At 38.0% G+C, this 22890-nt stretch overlaps 1 protein-coding gene across 1 annotated transcript; it reads right to left on the bottom strand.

Annotated features, from left to right (window-relative positions):
• Positions 1-13792: 13792 nt before the first annotated feature.
• On the bottom strand, positions 13793-18908 carry LOC131610950 (uncharacterized). Its single transcript, XM_058883057.1, has 2 exons — positions 18554-18908; positions 13793-14782 (listed from the first exon to the last, which is right to left on the bottom strand). The coding sequence occupies exon 2, from the start codon at positions 14757-14759 to the stop codon at positions 14004-14006; it is 756 nt and encodes a 251-aa protein (XP_058739040.1). The 5' UTR covers positions 14760-14782; positions 18554-18908; the 3' UTR covers positions 13793-14003.
• Between the last annotated feature and the right edge of the window lie 3982 nt (positions 18909-22890).

Below are 22890 nucleotides of genomic sequence, written 5' to 3'. Positions count from 1 at the left end.
TGTTGAGTGAGCAATTCTACTTGTTGAGTCAATAACTTGTTTTAAGCAAGTATTGCATCACTAGTATTCAATTCAAGAACTCCAGGTTTTCTTTGCGATGCACTACGGTTGTGTTGCCCTTGATGATCATTTAAAGCCATCCTATCAATGATAGCAATTGCTTCAGCAGCTGTTTTTGACATCAACGAACCACCCGCGGTCGCATCTAAAAGAGTTTTTGGTTGAGGTTGGAGTCCATTTCTAAAGATATGGATTTGAGACAATTCATCAAACCCATGCCCTTTACATTTTCTAACCATAGACTTGAACCTCTCCCAAGCTTCATTGAGAGATTCACTCGGACCTTGGGAGAACACCGCTATAGAAGTTTTCGCTTCCATGAACCTATTGTGAGGAAAGAACCGATCCAAAAACTTCTCTTCTAACTCGTTCCAATTTGTCATGACATTGTTTGGTTGATCAAGGTACCATTCCTTAGCTTTTCCTATCAAGGAATGAGGAAACAGTCTCCTGAAAACCTGTTCTTCTTCAGCCTCCGGAGCACCAATGGTTCAGGCGATCTCATAGAACTTTGTTAGATGAGTAAAAGGATCCTCGTGATCTGCTCCTGTGAAAGGATTCTGATAAAGTAATTGAAGTAACCCCGTTTTCATCTCGGAGTTTCTTCCATTGGCTTGATCACGAGCAAATTGTGCATTGAGTCGAGGGCTATTAACACAAGGCCCTCGAGCTGGAACATTAGGATCCGCAACCATTTCTTCCTCAACTAAGTTTTCAACCGGAGTCGAAGAAGAAGATGCCTCTTGTTGTTGTCTTCTTTCCCTAGCTAGTTGTCTCCTCCTACGAGTTTTGCTATTCTCTCTACGCGCAGTCTTTTCAATCTCATGATCAAAAAGGAGTTGATCTGCAGGTACACGTCCTCGCATAAACTGTAATCTGAAAAACTAACCAAGCAAATTAACAAACACAAGGAAAATAAACTTAGAAACAAGAGATTAATTATAAGACTCAATACAAAACAAACTATTGCAATGCTTGCAATATCTAAACAATAATCCCCGGCAACGGCGCCATTTTGTTGAAAGAGTATTGTGGTGTACTTTTCGTTTATATCGTATCCACAGGGATTATTGCGATATCACCGCCGTTCTATAGCCTATTTTGTCTTGAGTTAATGTTACTTTAGTTTTGGGTTTGCAAAAGATCATTCAATCACTTTAGTAGCAAAGAGTAAATTAATGAAAGTTCTAAGTTAAAGAAAATGTATCAAGATTCGATTTCATCGACCTAAATTTGTATGTCTCCTTATAAATATACGTATATGAACTCGGTAACGATCAATATAATTACGTATCGACGCCTATATCGTCCGTGTCCGCAACGATATAGTTAGATTTACCGTATTGTTTAACCGACGATTTCTCCACCGTTTAAACAATACAAATAACGTTTTTAAAACCGATACTAAGTAAACATCAAACGCTAAATCCATGTCTGCAATTTATAGTTTGATAGATGATAAAGTTAGGTCTAGATACAAATATTGATGTCTCAAACACTTATACCAAAGAAAAGCTTTAATAAACAAACTAAACCATCTATATTGATCATCACTTGTTCATACATAATATATTCACAAGAACAACATACAAAAGGCTAGGAAGATTATATCTTATCTTGATACCATAGAGATTTAGCTATCCATAAGAATGGTAGCTTGCTCAAGAAAGAAAGGATGAAGATCAACAAGCATCTACGGCGATTAATCGACGATCAAAGCTTCGAATCTCCAATTCTTGACTTGCTACAGTAAAATATGCTCTTTTTGGTCTTAGGAATGTGATATATCCTCTCAAAACACTTCTGGCCCTTAAACAACAAAACTGAGTTACGCAGACCGCGCTTAGCGCGGTGCAGCCGGCTAAGCGCGCTACTCAAAATTAGCTAAACCGCCCAACCGCGCTAAGCGGGCTCCAGACCTCGCTTAGCGCGGCAGTTTCTTCCAGAACTTCCTTCTTTTCTTCAAAACCGCGCTTAGCGGGCCTACTCCTCGCTTAGCGCGGTACCTTTTTCCAGCAATCCTTGGTTTTTGGTCTTGGAACTTTTTCAAAGCCTTTTTCCATGGTCCAAGCTTCCATTTATCTAACGAAAACTATAAAATCCAACACAAATTGCAAAGATAAGAACTATTCGACAATAATATAAATATAAGAATATATATATATATATATACCAAATGATAATTAAATACTATTATTAATCACAAAAAGACTTGAAAATTACCCAAGATATTAACACCATTTGGTAACTAACAACTCTCCCCAACTTAAACCTTTGTTTGTCCTCAAACAAAACAAACACATCCAAGAGATCACAAGCTAAGACAAGAACAAATGGGTGGTTCAAATTCCATAAGCACACAAGTAACATCTTACCCTTACTAAAATAACACCATGATGCAGATACTAATACTAAATACATATTTGATGTCAACAATTCCTAAAGCAAAATAAGTTCAAGATTGAATCACAACCTACACACTTCTCTAGTAAGAGACAAAATTTGAGGATCCTAACACTCACACAACAATGCCGCCAACATCCAGAATTAATTATGCATTCATCTACACAACATTTATATAAAAAGCGTAAAAGCAAGAATCACAAAGACTTTAGAGTTGTAGCTTGGCTTGGTTAACAAGGAAGTGTCATTTCTCAAGGCCATTGAAACGAAAGGGTCAATACCTAAGAGAGCATTCAAATACAATTACATCCACATATCCTTATCAACCAATCACACAAATTTATTGCTCAAGAGTTCATCTTTTTAATTTAAAGGAAACTAGCTATATACAAAGCTCTTTTCTTTTTCTTTTTCTTTTTCTTTTTTCTTTTTTCTTTTTCTTTTTCTCTTTCTCTCTTGAGCAATCACTTATTTTCTTCTCATCACCAATACAACCAAATTTTTTTATTCTCCCCAACTTGAATATTACCACCACATAATCACGAATGCTCTCTATTCTAAGGCGAAAAGGAATCATTCCTAACCACATTTCATGGTACTCTTCAAGGTTAAAAGAAAGTCATCCAGATTCAGATCAAAAATCGGCAAATATAAACAAGGAAATGATACCGATTGAATCTTGGCAAAAAGGCTCAAAGTGGTTATCAAATACTCACACACTCACCGGGTAGGTTATATTTGGCAGAGAAGTTATACTCGTAATGCGAAACAAAATGCTTTGATCACTTTCATGCTTTACACAATTAAATAAAAAACGCAAGATTAAACATAATAAACACGAGTTAAACGCACATTGTTGGTATCCACAATAATATAAATATATATATACAATGGAAAGGCTCCTCACACTAATTTTAATACTACAATGATTCATTATTGAACTATTTTTGTTAAAGAAAATGTGACATCTAATGTGTATAATTAAAAGCATCTAATTCATGGTATATTAAAGAAACGATAAAAATGTACCTTGCACGTACTAATTTCACATTATATCATCACCGCCCCAATTGGTTGTACAAAACTTGCTTCCTCAAGGAAACACTTTCACAAGGACAACAACAAAAATTTAAAACAAAATTGCAAAAGTATATAGAAATATAAAGCAATTAAACTAAAAACTTAATAAATTAAAAACAAACACCAAAAGGTGTCAAAATATCCAAAAAGGCATAGTAATGCCTAAGGTTCAAAATACCTCATCCTTAAAAAGGATGGAACAAAACATAACAAAGCTAAGTCAAAATAAAAATAAAAACTAGCACTAAACATACTAATAGTAATACTAAGCATCAACAAAAAGAAAAGCTACTCATCCTCATCCTGGAGATTTTCTTCCACATTCTCATCCTCGCCACCTTCCTCCTCCTCAGGAAATGGACTGACCTCAGGCCAATTAGCATAATCAACCAAGTCTTGGCGAGAACTCCACGGATGAGCCACATTGGGCTCCATCATCTGCAACCTCAACTGAGACATAGAGTCATGCAAAAACATGAAATCTCTTTGATGCGCCATCTGAAATGCCAAGTTCTCCTCTCTATCAGGATCACTACGGCGGCGAGCAGGGCGAGCAGCAGCAACAGGAACAACAGTCAACCTGGATAAACAATAACGCTCAATAAAAGTATCATCAATAAAAGTTTCAATAGACACAAGACCCTCAGAAGGAATCTGCACTCTAGCCTTCTTGCACAGATTCATGATCAGACCAGGAAAGATCAACTTGCAGGGAGCACGATCACCATGCCGAGTTCCACTCAAAGCAACCCTCTTCAGCTCATTCGCAATAATGCGAGTAATATCAATCGACTCATGCTCTATCATACGAGCAACCAAAGCAGCAGACTCAGCAGGCAAAGAAGAAGTGTGACTCCTAGGCCTCAAATTATGAAGGACCACTGACATGAGAATCTGAGCATTAGTAGTCAACGGCGCCATTTTGTTGAAAGAGTATTGTGGTGTACTTTTCGTTTATATCGTATCCACAGGGATTATTGCGATATCACCGCCGTTCTATAGCCTATTTTGTCTTGAGTTAATGTTACTTTAGTTTTGGGTTTGCAAAAGATCATTCAATCACTTTAGTAGCAAAGAGTAAATTAATGAAAGTTCTAAGTTAAAGAAAATGTATCAATTTAAACCTTAATATATAAAACAAACATAATGAAATAGCAAAGGAAATTGAGAAATTACCTTGGTGATGATGAAGAACGAGCAAAGGAAATGGTGAAAGAAACACTTAGGATCAAAAGCAAAATGAAGAGCAAAGGCAAAAGGAAGTTTAAGAGAAGAAAAATGGTGGAAATGAGGCAAAATGCTTCAAAACCCTAACTTCTCCTCTCTAAACTCGTTATGGGCCGGGTCTTAAAACAAAAGGGCCCAAAAAATGAAATTTTTTTTTTTTCTGAAAACCAACCCGCGCTAAGCGGGCTCTGAAGCGCGCTAAGCGCGAAAGCTACTGGAACTTGGGGTTCCTGTAGCGGGGAAAATCTGATATCGAAGCCATGGGATTGACTCGAATCAATATTCCGTTTTGAAATCGCCACCGCGCTTTATTTTTTCAAAGGAAAAGGGAAAAGAACGTAAAACCCAAAGTTTTGTTTTTAAAAACAAGAAAGAGATCTCAGGTACGGGTGTTGATTATATGAGGGGAAGGTTTAAAGCACCCCTCATATCCGTGGTACTCCACGGGAACCTTTTTGAAAATCTGTGTGTGTGTGCTAAAAAGGGTTTGTTTTATTTTTAAAATAAGCTCGGCAAAGCGTTAAGCTTTGGGCCTACATACCTCCTCGGTGCAATGGAGAAGTCAGAGCTAATGTAGTTCCGCTTTTGGGAAAAACGTTTTAAAAACGAATAAACACTTTAGTGTCGTTAGAGAGAAATACTCAGCCATTGATCTTGAGCATGAGAACAAACAAGTTCTTTGCATCGCAAATGAAAGAAGGGCTCCAACTCGGATAAAATCAACGAGTATGCCACTAGCTCTCTCACGCGGAAAAGATCTCGTTATTATCAATCAATTTCAAAATCGTGGGGTATAACCACTCGTTTCGACAGTTAACGGTGTCTAAACTTTTGAAGAAAAGCCACTAAGGGCGAAAGATATTTTTGAGAAAAAAGGTTTTGAAAAGGTTTGCAAACATAAGAATGTTTTGGAAAAAGAGAGAAGATTTTGAAAATTTAAGAATGGGAGGAGATGAAGAGGCTAACCTAGTGCATAAAATAAAAGCTAAGGAAAGAAACGGTCTAACCAAATAAGAAGCCAACACTTGACATTAAGAGCCAAGGTAGTTTTCCCATCCTTTGGATTTATCAATACCAACACATTAACACTTGGGGATCCAGATGAACTTATTGTCTTAGCACCACTTTGCATTAAGCACATTAAGGTTCTGACGAAAATCGGGCAGAGTAACGGCTGTTTTCGGGTAAAATCCTTATTTCAATGCCTTGGAATTAACCATCAAGGGCTTTCAAGGAAATACCTGCACACAAAAACATACAACCGCACAATGCCAGACAGACAGAACAATCACAGGATAATAATAGAATAGGTCCAGAGGTACCAGGTCCATAAGTCCGAATCTCCAAATTGCTAAGGATAGTAACCGATAGTCCAAAAAGAACCTTATGTATTTTTTTAGATTTTGGTTATTTATTAGTGTTTTAGCAAGAAAAGATAAAGTATGGTCCAAGTGGACAAAAGAAAAATGACGGAAAGTAAATATGATGAAATGATAAAGTAAAGCGATAAGGCGAGAAATATAAAGAGCGGTAATATAAAGAGCGATATAGTAAAGGTGCGGAAATTAAAGTTAGTTGTTAAATGTTAAAGATAACCATCTTGAAACTTGTCAAGTATGTTATCAAAGTTAGTAGGAAGATCTATGGTGAGTGAATGATGTACTCGGATTTAAAGTCAATGGGGCTTATCAGAAGCTTGATAAAATCATAGCGACTACACGATAAAAACCTCCACAAGTCTTAAATCAACCGCATACAATTCTCTTCCATGTTTGATCTTTTTTATTCGGGACACGAAATATTGCGCTATGTTAAGCAGATCGCCAAGTGATTTATGTAGAAATCACCCTACAACGAGGCCGGTCAAAACTTTATGTGCTAATGCATGCGAGAAGAACGATATGTAGATCGCCTTCCGAAAGCAATACCGCACGAAAAGAAAATAGGTAACGATCTAGTCTTTACTAAGAATCCATAAGAATTCTCAAAGTATTAAGACTTTCATCGATCAAAAGAAAAAAAAGAGAAGGAGAAGATAAAATGCATAAAGATAATCAACTCACACTATCATTAATATCATTCATCTAATATTATGGATTTGGTTCTTTCAAACCTATCAACATCCTAGATCCAATGATATTAATGAAATGGAGGAATAAGAATAAAATTCACAAAAGATAATCACAAGAATGAAAACAAATTGATCTAGTCTTCATCAAGAATCCATAGAATTCTCAAGATGTTAAGACTTTCATCGATCAAAAGAAAACAAGATGAAAAAGATAAGAATAGAGACAAATTGATCTAGTCTTTATCAAGAATTCATAGAATTCTCAAGATGTCAAGACTTTCATCGATCAAAGAAAGATAAGATGAAAAGATAAGAATGAACACAAATTGATCTAGTCTTCATCAAGAATCCATAGAATTCTCAAGATGTCAAGACTTTCATCGATCAAAAGAAAGATAAGATGAAAATAAGAATGAAAACATAAAAGATAATCAACTCCCACTATCATTAATATCATTCATCTAATATTATGGATTAGGTCATTTCAAACCTATCAACATCCTAGATCCAATGATATTAATGAAGTGGAGGAAGTAGGAAGCCAAAACAAGCATAAAAAAGGCAAAAAACCACATTCTGCCAGCAGGAAATCGATTTCATGCAGGGGGAAATCGATTTCCATAGTGCAGTTTTCAGAAAAAACAGGTCACGCTCAGCAGGAAATCGATTTCAGCCTTAAGGAAATCGATTTCCTCAGTGCAAAATCCAGCAAAAACAGCATTTAGAGGCATAAAACTTGACTTGAACAAACATACAAACACCTTATGATCACACATCAATTGGAGCACGAATTTTCCATCAAATCAACAACAAATAGCACCAATATAGCATCAAAGATGCATTGAACACAAACCACAAAGGATCTACATCATGATACACAAAAAGGATGAAGAGAATTTACCAAATCTTGCACAAACTTGGATCTACTTCAAGAATCACCAACACAAATCTTGATCTCTCAACAATTGAAGAAAAAAGAGTGAAATGGATGGTGGCTTAGCTCAAAGTTTGTGAGGTTCAAGATGTGACTCACAAACTTTATGAAAGAAAAAGAGCTTTGGTGAATTTGGTAGGGATGAGGAGAGAAATTGCAAGGGATTTGTTGGCTCTCAAAGCTTGAGAAATGAGAGAGGCAAGGCCTCTATTTATAGAATTGGAGCAAGAGTAGTGGCAATTTGGTCATTTGGCCTTTGGTAATTAGCTTGTGTTTAATTGATGATTAAAGTGGTGTTTAAATGGTAAGAAAAGGTAAAATGAGGTTTAAGTGGGTTTAATGAAGGAGTTAATTTTGATGAGGTGGAAAATTGGTAAAATGATCAAAGAAAAAGGTGCCAAAATGATGTCAAGCTTCCCTCCTTATATTTTTTTGAATTTTGCCTGAAGGAAATCGATTTACCCAGGAAGGAAATCGATTTCACTCTGTTCTAGAAGAGAAATTGGCGCAAAATACACTAGGGAAATCGATTTACCCAGGAGGGAAATCGATTTCATGCTGTCCAGAATGTGATTTTGGTGAAGATTGCTGCAGGGAAATCGATTTACCCAGTAGGGAAATCGATTTCATCAGTCAAAAATGTGAAAAATGCCTTGTTTATTGCATGTCTTGGCTTGGTACCTACAAAACAAAAGTCTACAAAGAAACAAAGCAATATTTTTGGTATTTGGGTTAGTATAAGCATACAAGATACACAATCATTGGTGCTTGATGGTCCCTCTTATTGATGAGGTGAGTGCAACACCATAAACAAAACTTCCAAGTGAAGCTCTTGATTAGTGATTGAGATGTGAATGATATAGGATCTTAGGGTCAAAAATTGGGGTATGACAGATGCCCCTATTTAAGTTTCTTCGATTTGGAGATACGATGATTGGAAATCTTCGTTTTGACAAAAATCGAAGAGACTTAAATATATAAAACACAATTTTTGATCCTAAGATGCAATGCAATGTTAATGAATGCATGTGATGATAATGATAACACTGGGGAGTATCAGGTGATCCACTGGGGAAAACAAATGTCTTGATATAACTCCGCTGGGGAAACAGATGTCTTGCAAGTAGGAACTCCTCTGAGGAAGGCAAGACTTTGTTGGAGACGGAACTTTTAGTGGGAAAAGAAATTTCTCTGGGGAAACACTTCGCGTCAGAGAGGTTAGAGCATCCTCTTTCACTGGGGATGAGAAAAGGGGTCATCCTCTTTCACTGGGGATGAGACAGTATGTATCTGAATACCCATCTTCTGTTAACAGAAATCAGATCATCGTACCACTGATGAAGAGATGTACCGCCGTACCACTGACGATAACACATACCAACGTTCCAATGAAGGCATGAAGAGATATATACCACCGTACCACTGATGATATAGAAGGAAATGATTTATCGACGTACCACTGACGATAATACATACCAACGTTCCACTGGAGGTGTGAAAGAGATATATACCACCGTACCACTGATGATATAAGGAGATGTAATTCATCGACGTACCACTGACGATGAAAGAGATGTACCGCCGTACCACTGACGATAACACATACCAACGTTCCACTGAAGGTATTAAGGAAATATACCACCGTACCACTGATGAAGAGATGTACCGCCGTACCACTGACGATAACACATACCAACGTTCCACTGAAGGTATTAAGGAGATATACCACCGTACCACTGATGATATAAAAGGAGATGATTCATCGACGTACCACTGACGATGAAAGAGATGTACCGCCGTACCACTGACGATAACACATACCCACGTTCCACTGAAGGTATTAAGGAGATATACCACCGTACCACTGATGATATAAAAGGAGATGATTCATCGACGTACCACTGACGATGAAAGAGATGTACCGCCGTACCACTGACGATAACACATACCAACGTTCCGCTGAAGGCATGAAGAGATATATACCACCGTACCACTGATGATATAAGGAGATGTAATTCATCGACGTACCACTGACGATGAAAGAGATGTACCGCCGTACCACTGACGATAACACATACCAACGTTCCACTGAAGGCATGAAGAGATATATACCACCGTACCACTGATGATATAAAAGGAGATAATTCATCGACGTACCACTGAAGATGAAAGAGATGTACCGCCGTACCACTGACGATAACACATACCCACGTTCCACTGAAGGTATGAAGAGATATATACCACCGTACCACTGATGATATAAGGAGATGTAATTCATCGACGTACCACTGACGATGAAAGAGATGTACCGCCGTACCACTGACGATAACACATACCAACGTTCCACTGAAGGTATTAAGGAGATATACCATCGTACCACTGATGATATAAAAGGAGATGATTCATCGACGTACCACTGACGATGAAAGAGATGTACCGCCGTACCACTGACGATAACACATACCCACGTTCCACTGAAGGTATGAAGAGATATATACCACCGTACCACTGATGATATAAGGAGATGTAATTCATCGACGTACCACTGACGATGAAAGAGATGTACCGACGTACCACTGACGATAACACATACCAACGTTCCACTGAAGGCATGAAGAGATATATACCACCGTACCACTGATGATATAAAAGGAGATAATTCATCGACGTACCACTGACGATGAAAGAGATGTACCGCCGTACCACTGACGATAACACATACCAACGTTCCACTGAAGGCATGAAGAGATATACCACCGTACCACTGATGATATAAAAGGAGATGATTCATCGACGTACCACTGACGATGAAAGAGATGTACCGCCGTACCACTGACGATAACACATACCCACGTTCCACTGAAGGCATGAAGAGATATATACCACCGTACCACTGATGATATAAGGAGATGTAATTCATCGACGTACCACTGACGATGAAAGAGATGTACCGCCGTACCACTGACGATAACACATACCAACGTTCCACTGAAGGCATGAAGAGATATATACCACCGTACCACTGATGATATAAGGAGATGTAATTCATCGACGTACCACTGACGATGAAAGAGATAACAAAATACACCAACGTTCCACTGAAGGTGAACTACCAACGTCCCACTGGAGGTAGAAGGAGATATACATCGACGTACCACTGACGATGAAGATAACAAAATACACCAACGTTCCACTGAAGGTGAACTACCAACGTCCCACTGGAGGTAGAAAGAGAAATACATCGACGTACCACTGACGATGAAGATAACAAAATACACCAACGTCCCACTGAAGGTGAAGAGATGCCCCATTGTACCAATGACGGTGAAGAGCAATCAATAATACTTTTTTCAATGATTTGAGGATGCCAACACAAATGCATAATCTCAATATTCATTGTGCAGCAACCAAAATTCAATCCATGAACAAATGGAAAGAAGCTGCCTCAAAAAGACTGGACCAAGTGAGGGAAAAAATTCACTGGTATTCTGTTCGTAGACATCTGAACAGAATAACTGAAACATATTATCCACCTAGAAACAAATTCAATGGGGATTTTCAAGGAAAGTGAGCTTTTTCTGCTTGACTGCAAACTGTCACTTATACTGAAGCGACTTACCATTTGCTGAACTTCTTCCATTTGGGAATCAAGAAGTTCATAAAGCCTGAGAGATTATCACTTGATTTGAAGATAAGATTGATATGTGGAGACATACAAACTTGCTCAAATAAAGAGGCTTGCATTTGTTGTCAACAAAACATGCTAAGGACAGAACCTGCCCCTTGCTTTCAAGTACAAATTCCAACGGAGTGCAATGACAACACTGATGGGAAATAAGCCTTTCAATATCTGATAAGAGCATCAATCACAAATTAATTCTCCATTATTGGGGAAAGCAGAATCCTCAAGAGGTGCAAAATAAATGCCTTCTCAATCTAGGTTTCCCAGCCTAGAGAGGTTCAAAATAGTATTGCAAGAGACCAAAGTTCAGCTCCAAGAACAAACTGGACAAAAACGGCCAAACAAAGCTTTGCCCCTTGAGGAATAAACTCAACTGGGGATTAATTCCATCCTAACAAATGAGATGAGGAGGAACACCGAAGCAAAATTCTTCCACGAGGAACAAACTCATTGAGGATTATCAGTCTCTGCGAGGAATTTACAGATCATCCCCTTCTTATCAAAAGATCGGGCAACACCCCAAGCTCTATTATGGGGAATCAGAGAAAATTTCTTTGGAGAAAATCACCATTATGAACTTGCAGAGGAACTAAGAAGTTAACATCAAAGTAAACAAGTTAACATGCGGGGGATTTTAGTTCAAAACTCAACACAAGGTGAGAAAGAAAACCCAACAGTCAACCGTTGTCTCAAAACTTCTTGGTAGAGAGTGACATACTCTGGATTGGTCATGGCAACAACCTTTGTGCTTCAAGCTAATGAGGTGATCAAGGTAACTTCTGATTCACAACTTGCCCCAGACTACATGGTCTATGAGAGGAATTGCTTCAAGAGGATTCATGGAGATCCTTGGCATCATGAAGACTTTGGAATAATCTGCCCCAGATCAAAAGATTCTTGGAGAGATTCATCAAATCTCGACGTAACTGCCCCAGATTGACTAAACTTGGCACATTCTTTTACTCGACAAAGTCTTCAAGCTTTGCCCCATGATGGTAATCAAACTTGCAAAAGCATTATACTGGGAAAACAGCATGCCCTTGGCAATGTTTTAGTTTTCTACTGATGATCAGATGTAAACTTCCTGAATGTCAAACAAATGTTTACAAGCAGAAAAATGTTTATTGTGAGAATGATAATGAAAATGCAACAATTATGTAAGTCTTGAAGTTTCGAAAAGATGTCGCATAACTTTGTGAATGAATCACTAGTTAAGAGATGACATTGATTTTTTTTATTATTTTTTTATGCATATGATACCAACACAAGTTTTCAGCATAACTGATAGGAGTCAGGAACGCTTTCTTGTTTAAGTATGCTCTCGAAATAAACCCTGCTTCAATTAGGACTTTTGAGGGTTGTAACGTGGCCTGGTTCACGGTTTTCAGAAAAAAAGATTTTTAGGCTCAAAGTTTATTTAGCCCACCCCATCTTCGTGATGTTCTCCAGTACTACGTTCAGTTAATTCAACATGAGTATTCACCTCTCAAAAGGATTTTGTGCCATTAAGGACTTGATGAAGCTTTCTTGGAGTAGCAGTCACCCTTTTGTCTTCATTTTTGTATTCACAGAGATTTGTTCATTGTTGAGGACTTTTGCTTTGTAGTCCTTTCTTTTCACTTTTCACTCTTTTCTCTTTTTTTTTTTTTTTTTTTTTTTTTTTTTTTTTTTTATTTCCCTAACTTTTGCCTGGACTAATTCTTTTAATTGGTCGTCCAGCGGGATGCTCTAACTTTTGCCTAAGTCATTTGTTTTCAAGTTTTTGACTTAGCGAGCTTTTTTCTTTCTTTTTTTTACTTTTTCTTTCATTCTTTTAATTTGAACAAATCGTATGATATTGACTTTGTCTTGACTTGTTGAGAGGGTTGTGACTGCCTCATTCCTTGGCGTATGGAGGAAAACCATTGTGGTTTCACATTTTCCAGTCTTTTGATGCGCGGGGAATAACCATTGTGGTTTCCCATGATCCAACCATTGATGTGGATATGACATGCTTGACCTTTGGATGCACAATCCTTTTTGAAATATGAACACTCGGTCAAATTAACTGAACACTACCCTGCCCCAGGTTAAAAATTAGGGTTTTTTCATTTAGAAAAGAAACTCCTACTTCAAGGCTCAAAGGGGTTAACAAGGGATTATCTTCCTTATATCTCCGGTGTTTGGGAATTTGAAACAATGCCTGTACATCATCAGCAGGGTTTTATTCAAGAGCATATAACCAGAAATTTTGCGTTTTCAGATCATCATCCTCCCTCCAATCTTTGCATAAACAAGAGTTTGGCAAAAGCAATTGGTATCATAATGCATAAAAACAAATAAACATGAGTGAAACGAATGGATTACTTCAAGACAAACATTATTGTTGCATTAGCATTAACATTCAAAAATAAACAAGTTTCTACATGCAAACAATGCATTTGAAAAACAAGTAATATTACAAATGAAAATCAGTAAGAATACTAAAAAAACTGAGAAGGCTTTCTCCATCTGGGTTTGTGCTGAAGGAAACATCTTTCAAACTTCAGGCTACCATCAATAGTGATTCATTCATGCTTTGGCAAAGAATTGGCTTGAACATCAGGGCCAATGTCTCGGAAAGACAAAATACCAGCACGAGTCAATCTTTGAACTTCAACCTTTAGAGCCCAACAATCTTCTAAACTGTGTCCGGGAGCATCCTGATGAAAAGCGCAAGTAACATCAGCATTGTACCACCATGGAATCTTCTCTGGAATTGGAGGTGGTGACCTTGTCTGAACCAAATTCTTATGAATTAGAGCAGGGAACAATTCTGTGTAGGTCATAGGGATAGGATCAAAATTAGGCTTTCGAGATTGATTTTGCTCATTCAGTGGAGGAGCTTGTTGACGAGTACTTTGCTGATAATCTGGAGTTGCATGAATTGAATTGGATACAGGAATGATATAGGAAACATGATGATGTTGATGATGATTGTTTCCTCCCCTGATTCTCTTCTTTGAAAAGTCATTACCAAACTTCTTCACACTACCAGCTGAGTTACCTTCTTCAAACAAACATTCCTTTCGGACATCCTTTTCTAGAAGCGCTTTCATACCCACCTCTCTGTGGAAGTCAGCAGGTGTACTGACTACTGTCCCCTTGGGAAAGAACGAGTTCAGAGTTTCAAGAAAGACCTTTGCCATCCTTTCTTCCATCATAGGAGGATTGACTTGGGCAGCAACTAGAGCCTCAACCAGAGCAGTCAGATGCTCCATACCAGCCTTCAAAGTAACCACCTCTTTGCGGAGTTCAAGAATCTCTTGTTTGATACTTTCCATTTCTTCTTAGCACGAGCGTTGCACTGATGATACCAGGAGAAAGGAAATAAGGCTCTGGAAAAAACTTCTTTAGAGAGCAAGACCAAATGCAGAATGATGCATGCAATGCAAATAATTTGTTTTTTTTTTATTTGAGTTTCAAGGAACTTGAGATATTAACTTGAAAACACTCAAACATTGGACTAAAGCTTCGATTAAGTTATCATCAAAATCAATCATCCATTTTGGTGGATTAGAGTTTTCACCCCATCAACACCCAAGATCCATTGAGTTTGATGAAACTTATGATGTTTACAAGGAAAGACCTCTAAGTTCCTTGAAAATCAAAAGAAAAAGAGTTTTCATGGATGCATGAATGCATGGTTTATGCATCAACCACAATCAAGAGCATGCAAGGTCACATAAGGTCATAGTTCAAAGGTTCGACATCACGAGCATGGAGCCATGGTCTAACCATCCCAAAAGGTATGATCTAAGGAGTTTTGTACCTGCCAATCGGGTTCTACAAAGGTTCCCAGAGTTTTCAATCTTCTATCGGATATTACCGGCACGCACAATTGCTCATGGGCGCCAATAATATGCCTAAAAAGACCTCGTCTGAGCGTAGTATCGCATGACAACAAGCTCAAATTGGTACTTGATCTTGTTTCTGCACTACATCCTAAAAAGGCTTAGATTGGTTAAAAGGGTTCTAGGCCATTCAGCTTCTACGGACACTCACTATTGAAAGTAATAGCGTTATCACGATGGTTCGTAACAACCTCTACTACCTTCCATGAGGCCTCCACTGATTGGGGTTCCACCATATGACGCTCATGGTAAGGATTGCTCCTGACATGCGACTATTGGTCCTACCACCTCCTATCTCAAGTTACTCACCAAAGTTCGGGTTAGAACTTTGTCTCATCACAGAGGAACCATCGAGCACCAAAAGGAAAAAAAAGAAAATAACAAACAAAGCACACAACAATATATACAGATAAAAACACACAGATAAACAAAAATAGGCTTAACACACTTAAAACTGGATCCCCAGTGAAGTCGCCATTTTTCTGTAGCGGGGAAAATCTGATATCGAAGCCATGGGATTGACTCGAATCAATATTCCGTTTTGAAATCGCCACCGCGCTTTATTTTTTCAAAGGAAAAGGGAAAAGAACGTAAAACCCAAAGTTTTGTTTTTAAAAACAAGAAAGAGATCTCAGGTACGGGTGTTGATTATATGAGGGGAAGGTTTAAAGCACCCCTCATATCCGTGGTACTCCACGGGAACCTTTTTGAAAATCTGTGTGTGTGTGCTAAAAAGGGTTTGTTTTATTTTTAAAATAAGCTCGGCAAAGCGTTAAGCTTTGGGCCTACATACCTCCTCGGTGCAATGGAGAAGTCAGAGCTAATGTAGTTCCGCTTTTGGGAAAAACGTTTTAAAAACGAATAAACACTTTAGTGTCGTTAGAGAGAAATACTCAGCCATTGATCTTGAGCATGAGAACAAACAAGTTCTTTGCATCGCAAATGAAAGAAGGGCTCCAACTCGGATAAAATCAACGAGTATGCCACTAGCTCTCTCACGCGGAAAAGATCTCGTTATTATCAATCAATTTCAAAATCGTGGGGTATAACCACTCGTTTCGACAGTTAACGGTGTCTAAACTTTTGAAGAAAAGCCACTAAGGGCGAAAGATATTTTTGAGAAAAAAGGTTTTGAAAAGGTTTGCAAACATAAGAATGTTTTGGAAAAAGAGAGAAGATTTTGAAAATTTAAGAATGGGAGGAGATGAAGAGGCTAACCTAGTGCATAAAATAAAAGCTAAGGAAAGAAACGGTCTAACCAAATAAGAAGCCAACACTTGACATTAAGAGCCAAGGTAGTTTTCCCATCCTTTGGATTTATCAATACCAACACATTAACACTTGGGGATCCAGATGAACTTATTGTCTTAGCACCACTTTGCATTAAGCACATTAAGGTTCTGACGAAAATCGGGCAGAGTAACGGCTGTTTTCGGGTAAAATCCTTATTTCAATGCCTTGGAATTAACCATCAAGGGCTTTCAAGGAAATACCTGCACACAAAAACATACAACCGCACAATGCCAGACAGACAGAACAATCACAGGATAATAATAGAATAGGTCCAGAGGTACCAGGTCCATAAGTCCGAATCTCCAAATTGCTAAGGATAGTAACCGATAGTCCAAAAAGAACCTTATGTATTTTTTTAGATTTTGGTTATTTATTAGTGTTTTAGCAAGAAAAGATAAAGTATGGTCCAAGTGGACAAAAGAAAAATGACGGAAAGTAAATATGATGAAATGATAAAGTAAAGCGATAAGGCGAGAAATATAAAGAGCGGTAATATAAAGAGCGATATAGTAAAGGTGCGGAAATTAAAGTTAGTTGTTAAATGTTAAAGATAACCATCTTGAAACTTGTCAAGTATGTTATCAAAGTTAGTAGGAAGATCTATGGTGAGTGAATGATGTACTCGGATTTAAAGTCAATGGGGCTTATCAGAAGCTTGATAAAATCATAGCGACTACACGATAAAAACCTCCACAAGTCTTAAATCAACCGCATACAATTCTCTTCCATGTTTGATCTTTTTTATTCGGGACACGAAATATTGCGCTATGTTAAGCAGATCGCCAAGTGATTTATGTAGAAATCACCCTACAACGAGGCCGGTCAAAACTTTATGTGCTAATGCATGCGAGAAGAACGATATGTAGATCGCCTTCCGAAAGCAATACCGCACGAAAAGAAAATAGGTAACGATCTAGTCTTTACTAAGAATCCATAAGAATTCTCAAAGTATTAAGACTTTCATCGATCAAAAGAAAAAAAAGAGAAGGAGAAGATAAAATGCATAAAGATAATCAACTCACACTATCATTAATATCATTCATCTAATATTATGGATTTGGTTCTTTCAAACCTATCAACATCCTAGATCCAATGATATTAATGAAATGGAGGAATAAGAATAAAATTCACAAAAGATAATCACAAGAATGAAAACAAATTGATCTAGTCTTCATCAAGAATCCATAGAATTCTCAAGATGTTAAGACTTTCATCGATCAAAAGAAAACAAGATGAAAAAGATAAGAATAGAGACAAATTGATCTAGTCTTTATCAAGAATTCATAGAATTCTCAAGATGTCAAGACTTTCATCGATCAAAGAAAGATAAGATGAAAAGATAAGAATGAACACAAATTGATCTAGTCTTCATCAAGAATCCATAGAATTCTCAAGATGTCAAGACTTTCATCGATCAAAAGAAAGATAAGATGAAAATAAGAATGAAAACATAAAAGATAATCAACTCCCACTATCATTAATATCATTCATCTAATATTATGGATTAGGTCATTTCAAACCTATCAACATCCTAGATCCAATGATATTAATGAAGTGGAGGAAGTAGGAAGCCAAAACAAGCATAAAAAAGGCAAAAAACCACATTCTGCCAGCAGGAAATCGATTTCATGCAGGGGGAAATCGATTTCCATAGTGCAGTTTTCAGAAAAAACAGGTCACGCTCAGCAGGAAATCGATTTCAGCCTTAAGGAAATCGATTTCCTCAGTGCAAAATCCAGCAAAAACAGCATTTAGAGGCATAAAACTTGACTTGAACAAACATACAAACACCTTATGATCACACATCAATTGGAGCACGAATTTTCCATCAAATCAACAACAAATAGCACCAATATAGCATCAAAGATGCATTGAACACAAACCACAAAGGATCTACATCATGATACACAAAAAGGATGAAGAGAATTTACCAAATCTTGCACAAACTTGGATCTACTTCAAGAATCACCAACACAAATCTTGATCTCTCAACAATTGAAGAAAAAAGAGTGAAATGGATGGTGGCTTAGCTCAAAGTTTGTGAGGTTCAAGATGTGACTCACAAACTTTATGAAAGAAAAAGAGCTTTGGTGAATTTGGTAGGGATGAGGAGAGAAATTGCAAGGGATTTGTTGGCTCTCAAAGCTTGAGAAATGAGAGAGGCAAGGCCTCTATTTATAGAATTGGAGCAAGAGTAGTGGCAATTTGGTCATTTGGCCTTTGGTAATTAGCTTGTGTTTAATTGATGATTAAAGTGGTGTTTAAATGGTAAGAAAAGGTAAAATGAGGTTTAAGTGGGTTTAATGAAGGAGTTAATTTTGATGAGGTGGAAAATTGGTAAAATGATCAAAGAAAAAGGTGCCAAAATGATGTCAAGCTTCCCTCCTTATATTTTTTTGAATTTTGCCTGAAGGAAATCGATTTACCCAGGAAGGAAATCGATTTCACTCTGTTCTAGAAGAGAAATTGGCGCAAAATACACTAGGGAAATCGATTTACCCAGGAGGGAAATCGATTTCATGCTGTCCAGAATGTGATTTTGGTGAAGATTGCTGCAGGGAAATCGATTTACCCAGTAGGGAAATCGATTTCATCAGTCAAAAATGTGAAAAATGCCTTGTTTATTGCATGTCTTGGCTTGGTACCTACAAAACAAAAGTCTACAAAGAAACAAAGCAATATTTTTGGTATTTGGGTTAGTATAAGCATACAAGATACACAATCATTGGTGCTTGATGGTCCCTCTTATTGATGAGGTGAGTGCAACACCATAAACAAAACTTCCAAGTGAAGCTCTTGATTAGTGATTGAGATGTGAATGATATAGGATCTTAGGGTCAAAAATTGGGGTATGACAGTTCCAAATTCTCAAAAGCGCGCTAAGCGGGCTATAGCGCGCTAAGCGCCCCTGACAGAACACAGAAAATTTTTTCTTCTACCAGCAAGTGTAACTTTACCGGTAGACTGATTTTGGCTCGACCAGAACGCAAAAAACATAAACGGTAAAAAACACATAAAACAAGCTGAATATTTACAAATTGGGGTGCCTCCCAATAAGCGCTTTGTTTAACGTCGGTCAGCTCGACAGTCAAAGGCAATCAAGGATCACCAAACGATAAAACACAAGTTTCACGATTAAAATCGCTTCCTCGATAAACCTTCAACCTCTGACCGTTAACTACCCATTCTTGCTTTAATTTTTGGTCCAATATCACAATAGCCCCTTGGCTTCTCACATCTTTGACCAAAAATGGTCCGGACCATTTCGACTTCAACTTTCCCGGAAAAAGTCTTAACCGGGAATTGAAGAGTAACACTAATTGCCCTACCTTAAAGTCCTTAATTCTAATCTTACTATCATGATAGAATTTGGTCTTTTCCTTGTAAATTGAATTAGACTTGTAGGCATGCAATCTCATCTCTTCCAACTCATTTAGTTGGATTTTTCTTCTCTCCCCACACAACTTTTGGTCAAAATTTAAAAGTTTCAAGGCCCAATATGCCTTATGTTCTAATTCTACGGGAAGGTGACAACTTTTACCATACACCATTTGGAATGGTGTAAGACCGATCGGTGCTTTGAAAGCGGTCCGATATGCCCACAAGGTTTCATCAAGCTTCATTGACCAATCCTTCCTAGAGCTAGAAACAGTTTTTTCAAGAATTCTCTTAATCTCTCTATTGGTCCTCTCAACTTGCCCAATAGTTTGTGGATAATATGGAGTAGCTACCTTGTGCTTTACTCCATATTGCTCCAACACTTTCTCAAGCGGGGCATTACAGAAATGAGATCCGCCATCACTAATTAACACTCTTGGCGAGCCAAACCGCGAAAATATATTTTTCTTCAGAAATTTGATCACGGTCTTACCATCCGCTTTGGGTGAAGCAATCGCTTCCACCCACTTAGACACAAAATCCACAGCTACCAAGATGTATTCATTTGACATTGAGGAAGGGAATGGTCCAACAAAGTCAATGCCCCAACAATCAAATACTTCTACTTCTACAATACTTTGGAGGGGCATTTCCTCTCTTTTCCCTATTCCACCAGTTCTTTGACAACTGTCGCATGAGGCAACATGGTGGTAAGCATCTTTGAACAAAGTAGGCCACCAAAATCCCGATTGAAGGACTTTTGTGGTCGTACGCAAACCATTGAAATGACCACCATAAGGCGAATTGTGGCAATGCCACAAAATGCTTTTTTTTTTATGCTTTTTGTTTCCTCATCCGCGACACATCTTCTCAAAAGATTGTCACTACTCAACTTAAACAAGTGAGGCTCATTCCAAACATAAAAATTGGCATCGTTCAAAAACTTTTTTCTTTGATTCCAAGTTAGATCCTCTGGTATCTAGCCAGATGCTTTGTGATTAGCCATATCTGCGAACCAGGGTCTAACTTCTTGTACCATGTACAGTTTTTCATCAGGGAATTCTTCCCTCACTTCTTTTTCATTGTTTGTCACCTCGGTATTCACTAACCGAGATAAATGATCCGCAATCAAATTTTCAGTACCTTTCTTATCTCTCACTTCAAGATCAAATTCTTGAAGCAAAAGAATCCACCTAATAAGCCTCTGTTTTGAATCAGGCTTAGTGAGAAGATATTTGATTGCGGCATGATCAGTGTAACACACCACTTTAGAACCAATTAGGTAAGAACGAAACTTCTCCAATGCAAATACAATTGCGAGCAATTCTTTTTCGGTAGTGGTATAGTTTACCTGTGCCTCATTTAAAACTTTGCTCGCATAATGTATAGCATGGAAATGTTTGTTCTTCCTTTGGCCTAAGACCGCACCAACCGCATAGTCACTAGCATCGCACATGAGTTCAAACTCAAGCGACCAATTAGGAGCGACAATTATGGGTGTGGTGGTCAAATTTTCTTTGAGTTCTAGGAAAGCTTTTAGACATGATTCATCAAAATTAAATTCCATACCTTTGTTGAGAAAATTACTCAAAGGCTTTGCGACCTTGGAGAAATCCTTGATGAATCTTCTATAAAACCCAGCATGCCCCAAGAAGCTCCTTATGCCTTTCACATTCACCGGAGGGGGAAGCTTTTCAATAACTTCGATTTTTGCCGGATCGACCTCAAGCCCCTTTGAAGATACCTTGTGGCCAAGGACTATCCCATCAGTTACCATGAAAGTGCACTTCTCCCAGTTGAGAACCAAATTTGTTTCAATACATCTTTCCATCACCACATCAAGGTTTTTCAAGCACAAGTCAAATGACGACCCGTACACAGAAAAATCATCCATGAACACCTCGATGCTTTTCTCGATCAAATCAGAGAAGATAGCTTGCATGCACCTTTGAAATGTTGCAGGAGCATTACATAGTCCAAATGGCATTCTTCGGTATGCAAAAACGCCAAAAGGACATGTAAAGGCAGTTTTCTCGTGGTCCGCCGGATTCACTGATATTTGATTGTATCCTGAATAACCATCCAAAAAACAATAGAAGTTTCTTCCGGCTAACCTCTCTAACATTTGATCCATAAAAGGTAATGGAAAGTGATCTTTTCTTGTTGCTTGGTTCAACCTCCGATAATCAATACACATACGCCACCCGGTCACCGTTCTCGAAGGAATCAACTCGTTCTTCTCATTTCTCACAACCGTCAATCCACCCTTCTTAGGAACCACATGCACCGGGCTCACCCATTCGCTATCGGATATGGGATAAATCATCCCCGCCTCTAATAACTTCACAACCTCTTTTCTAACAACTTCTTTCATGGTTGGATTCAATCGCCTTTGAGGTTGTGCCACGGGCCGAAAATCATCTTCTAACATAATCTTATGCATACAATAGGCCGGACTAATACCCTTCAAGTCGGATAAAACCCATCCTATTGCTTCTTGATTCTTTATCAATACTTCCTTCAATCGATGCTCTTCTTTGCTAGACAAACCACTATTGATGATAACGGTTTAGTAGAATTGTCACCGAGAAACACATATTTCAAGTGAGATGGTAACACATTCAACTCCACCTTTTGCTCTTCAACTTTAGGTTCATCCTTCAACTCTTCAATTTGAGTTTCAAATGGATTCATCTCATCACAAGCCTCTAAATTTCTCAAACAATCTTCAATCTCTTTCTCTTGATCTTTGGTGAGAACTTCGAGAGCTTCCATTAAAGTTTTCTCAAGAGGATTCGACAGGTGCATTTGATTCTCCACTTTCATAATAGCCCTTTCGGTAGCATCGATTCTAAAACAATCGTCATCATCACTCGGATGCATGATGGCT

The sequence above is a fragment of the Vicia villosa genome, linkage group LG1, assembly GCF_029867415.1.
Source record: "Vicia villosa cultivar HV-30 ecotype Madison, WI linkage group LG1, Vvil1.0, whole genome shotgun sequence".
Taxonomy (NCBI): Eukaryota; Viridiplantae; Streptophyta; class Magnoliopsida; order Fabales; family Fabaceae; genus Vicia; species Vicia villosa.
Note: the sequence above shows the minus strand (reverse complement) of the source record. Positions and strands in the feature narration are given on the sequence as shown.

Coding starts and splice junctions, on each gene's coding strand:
- LOC131610950 (XM_058883057.1), bottom strand. CDS start 14,759: ATGGAAAGTATCAAACAAGAGATTCTTGAACTCCGCAAAGAGGTGGTT.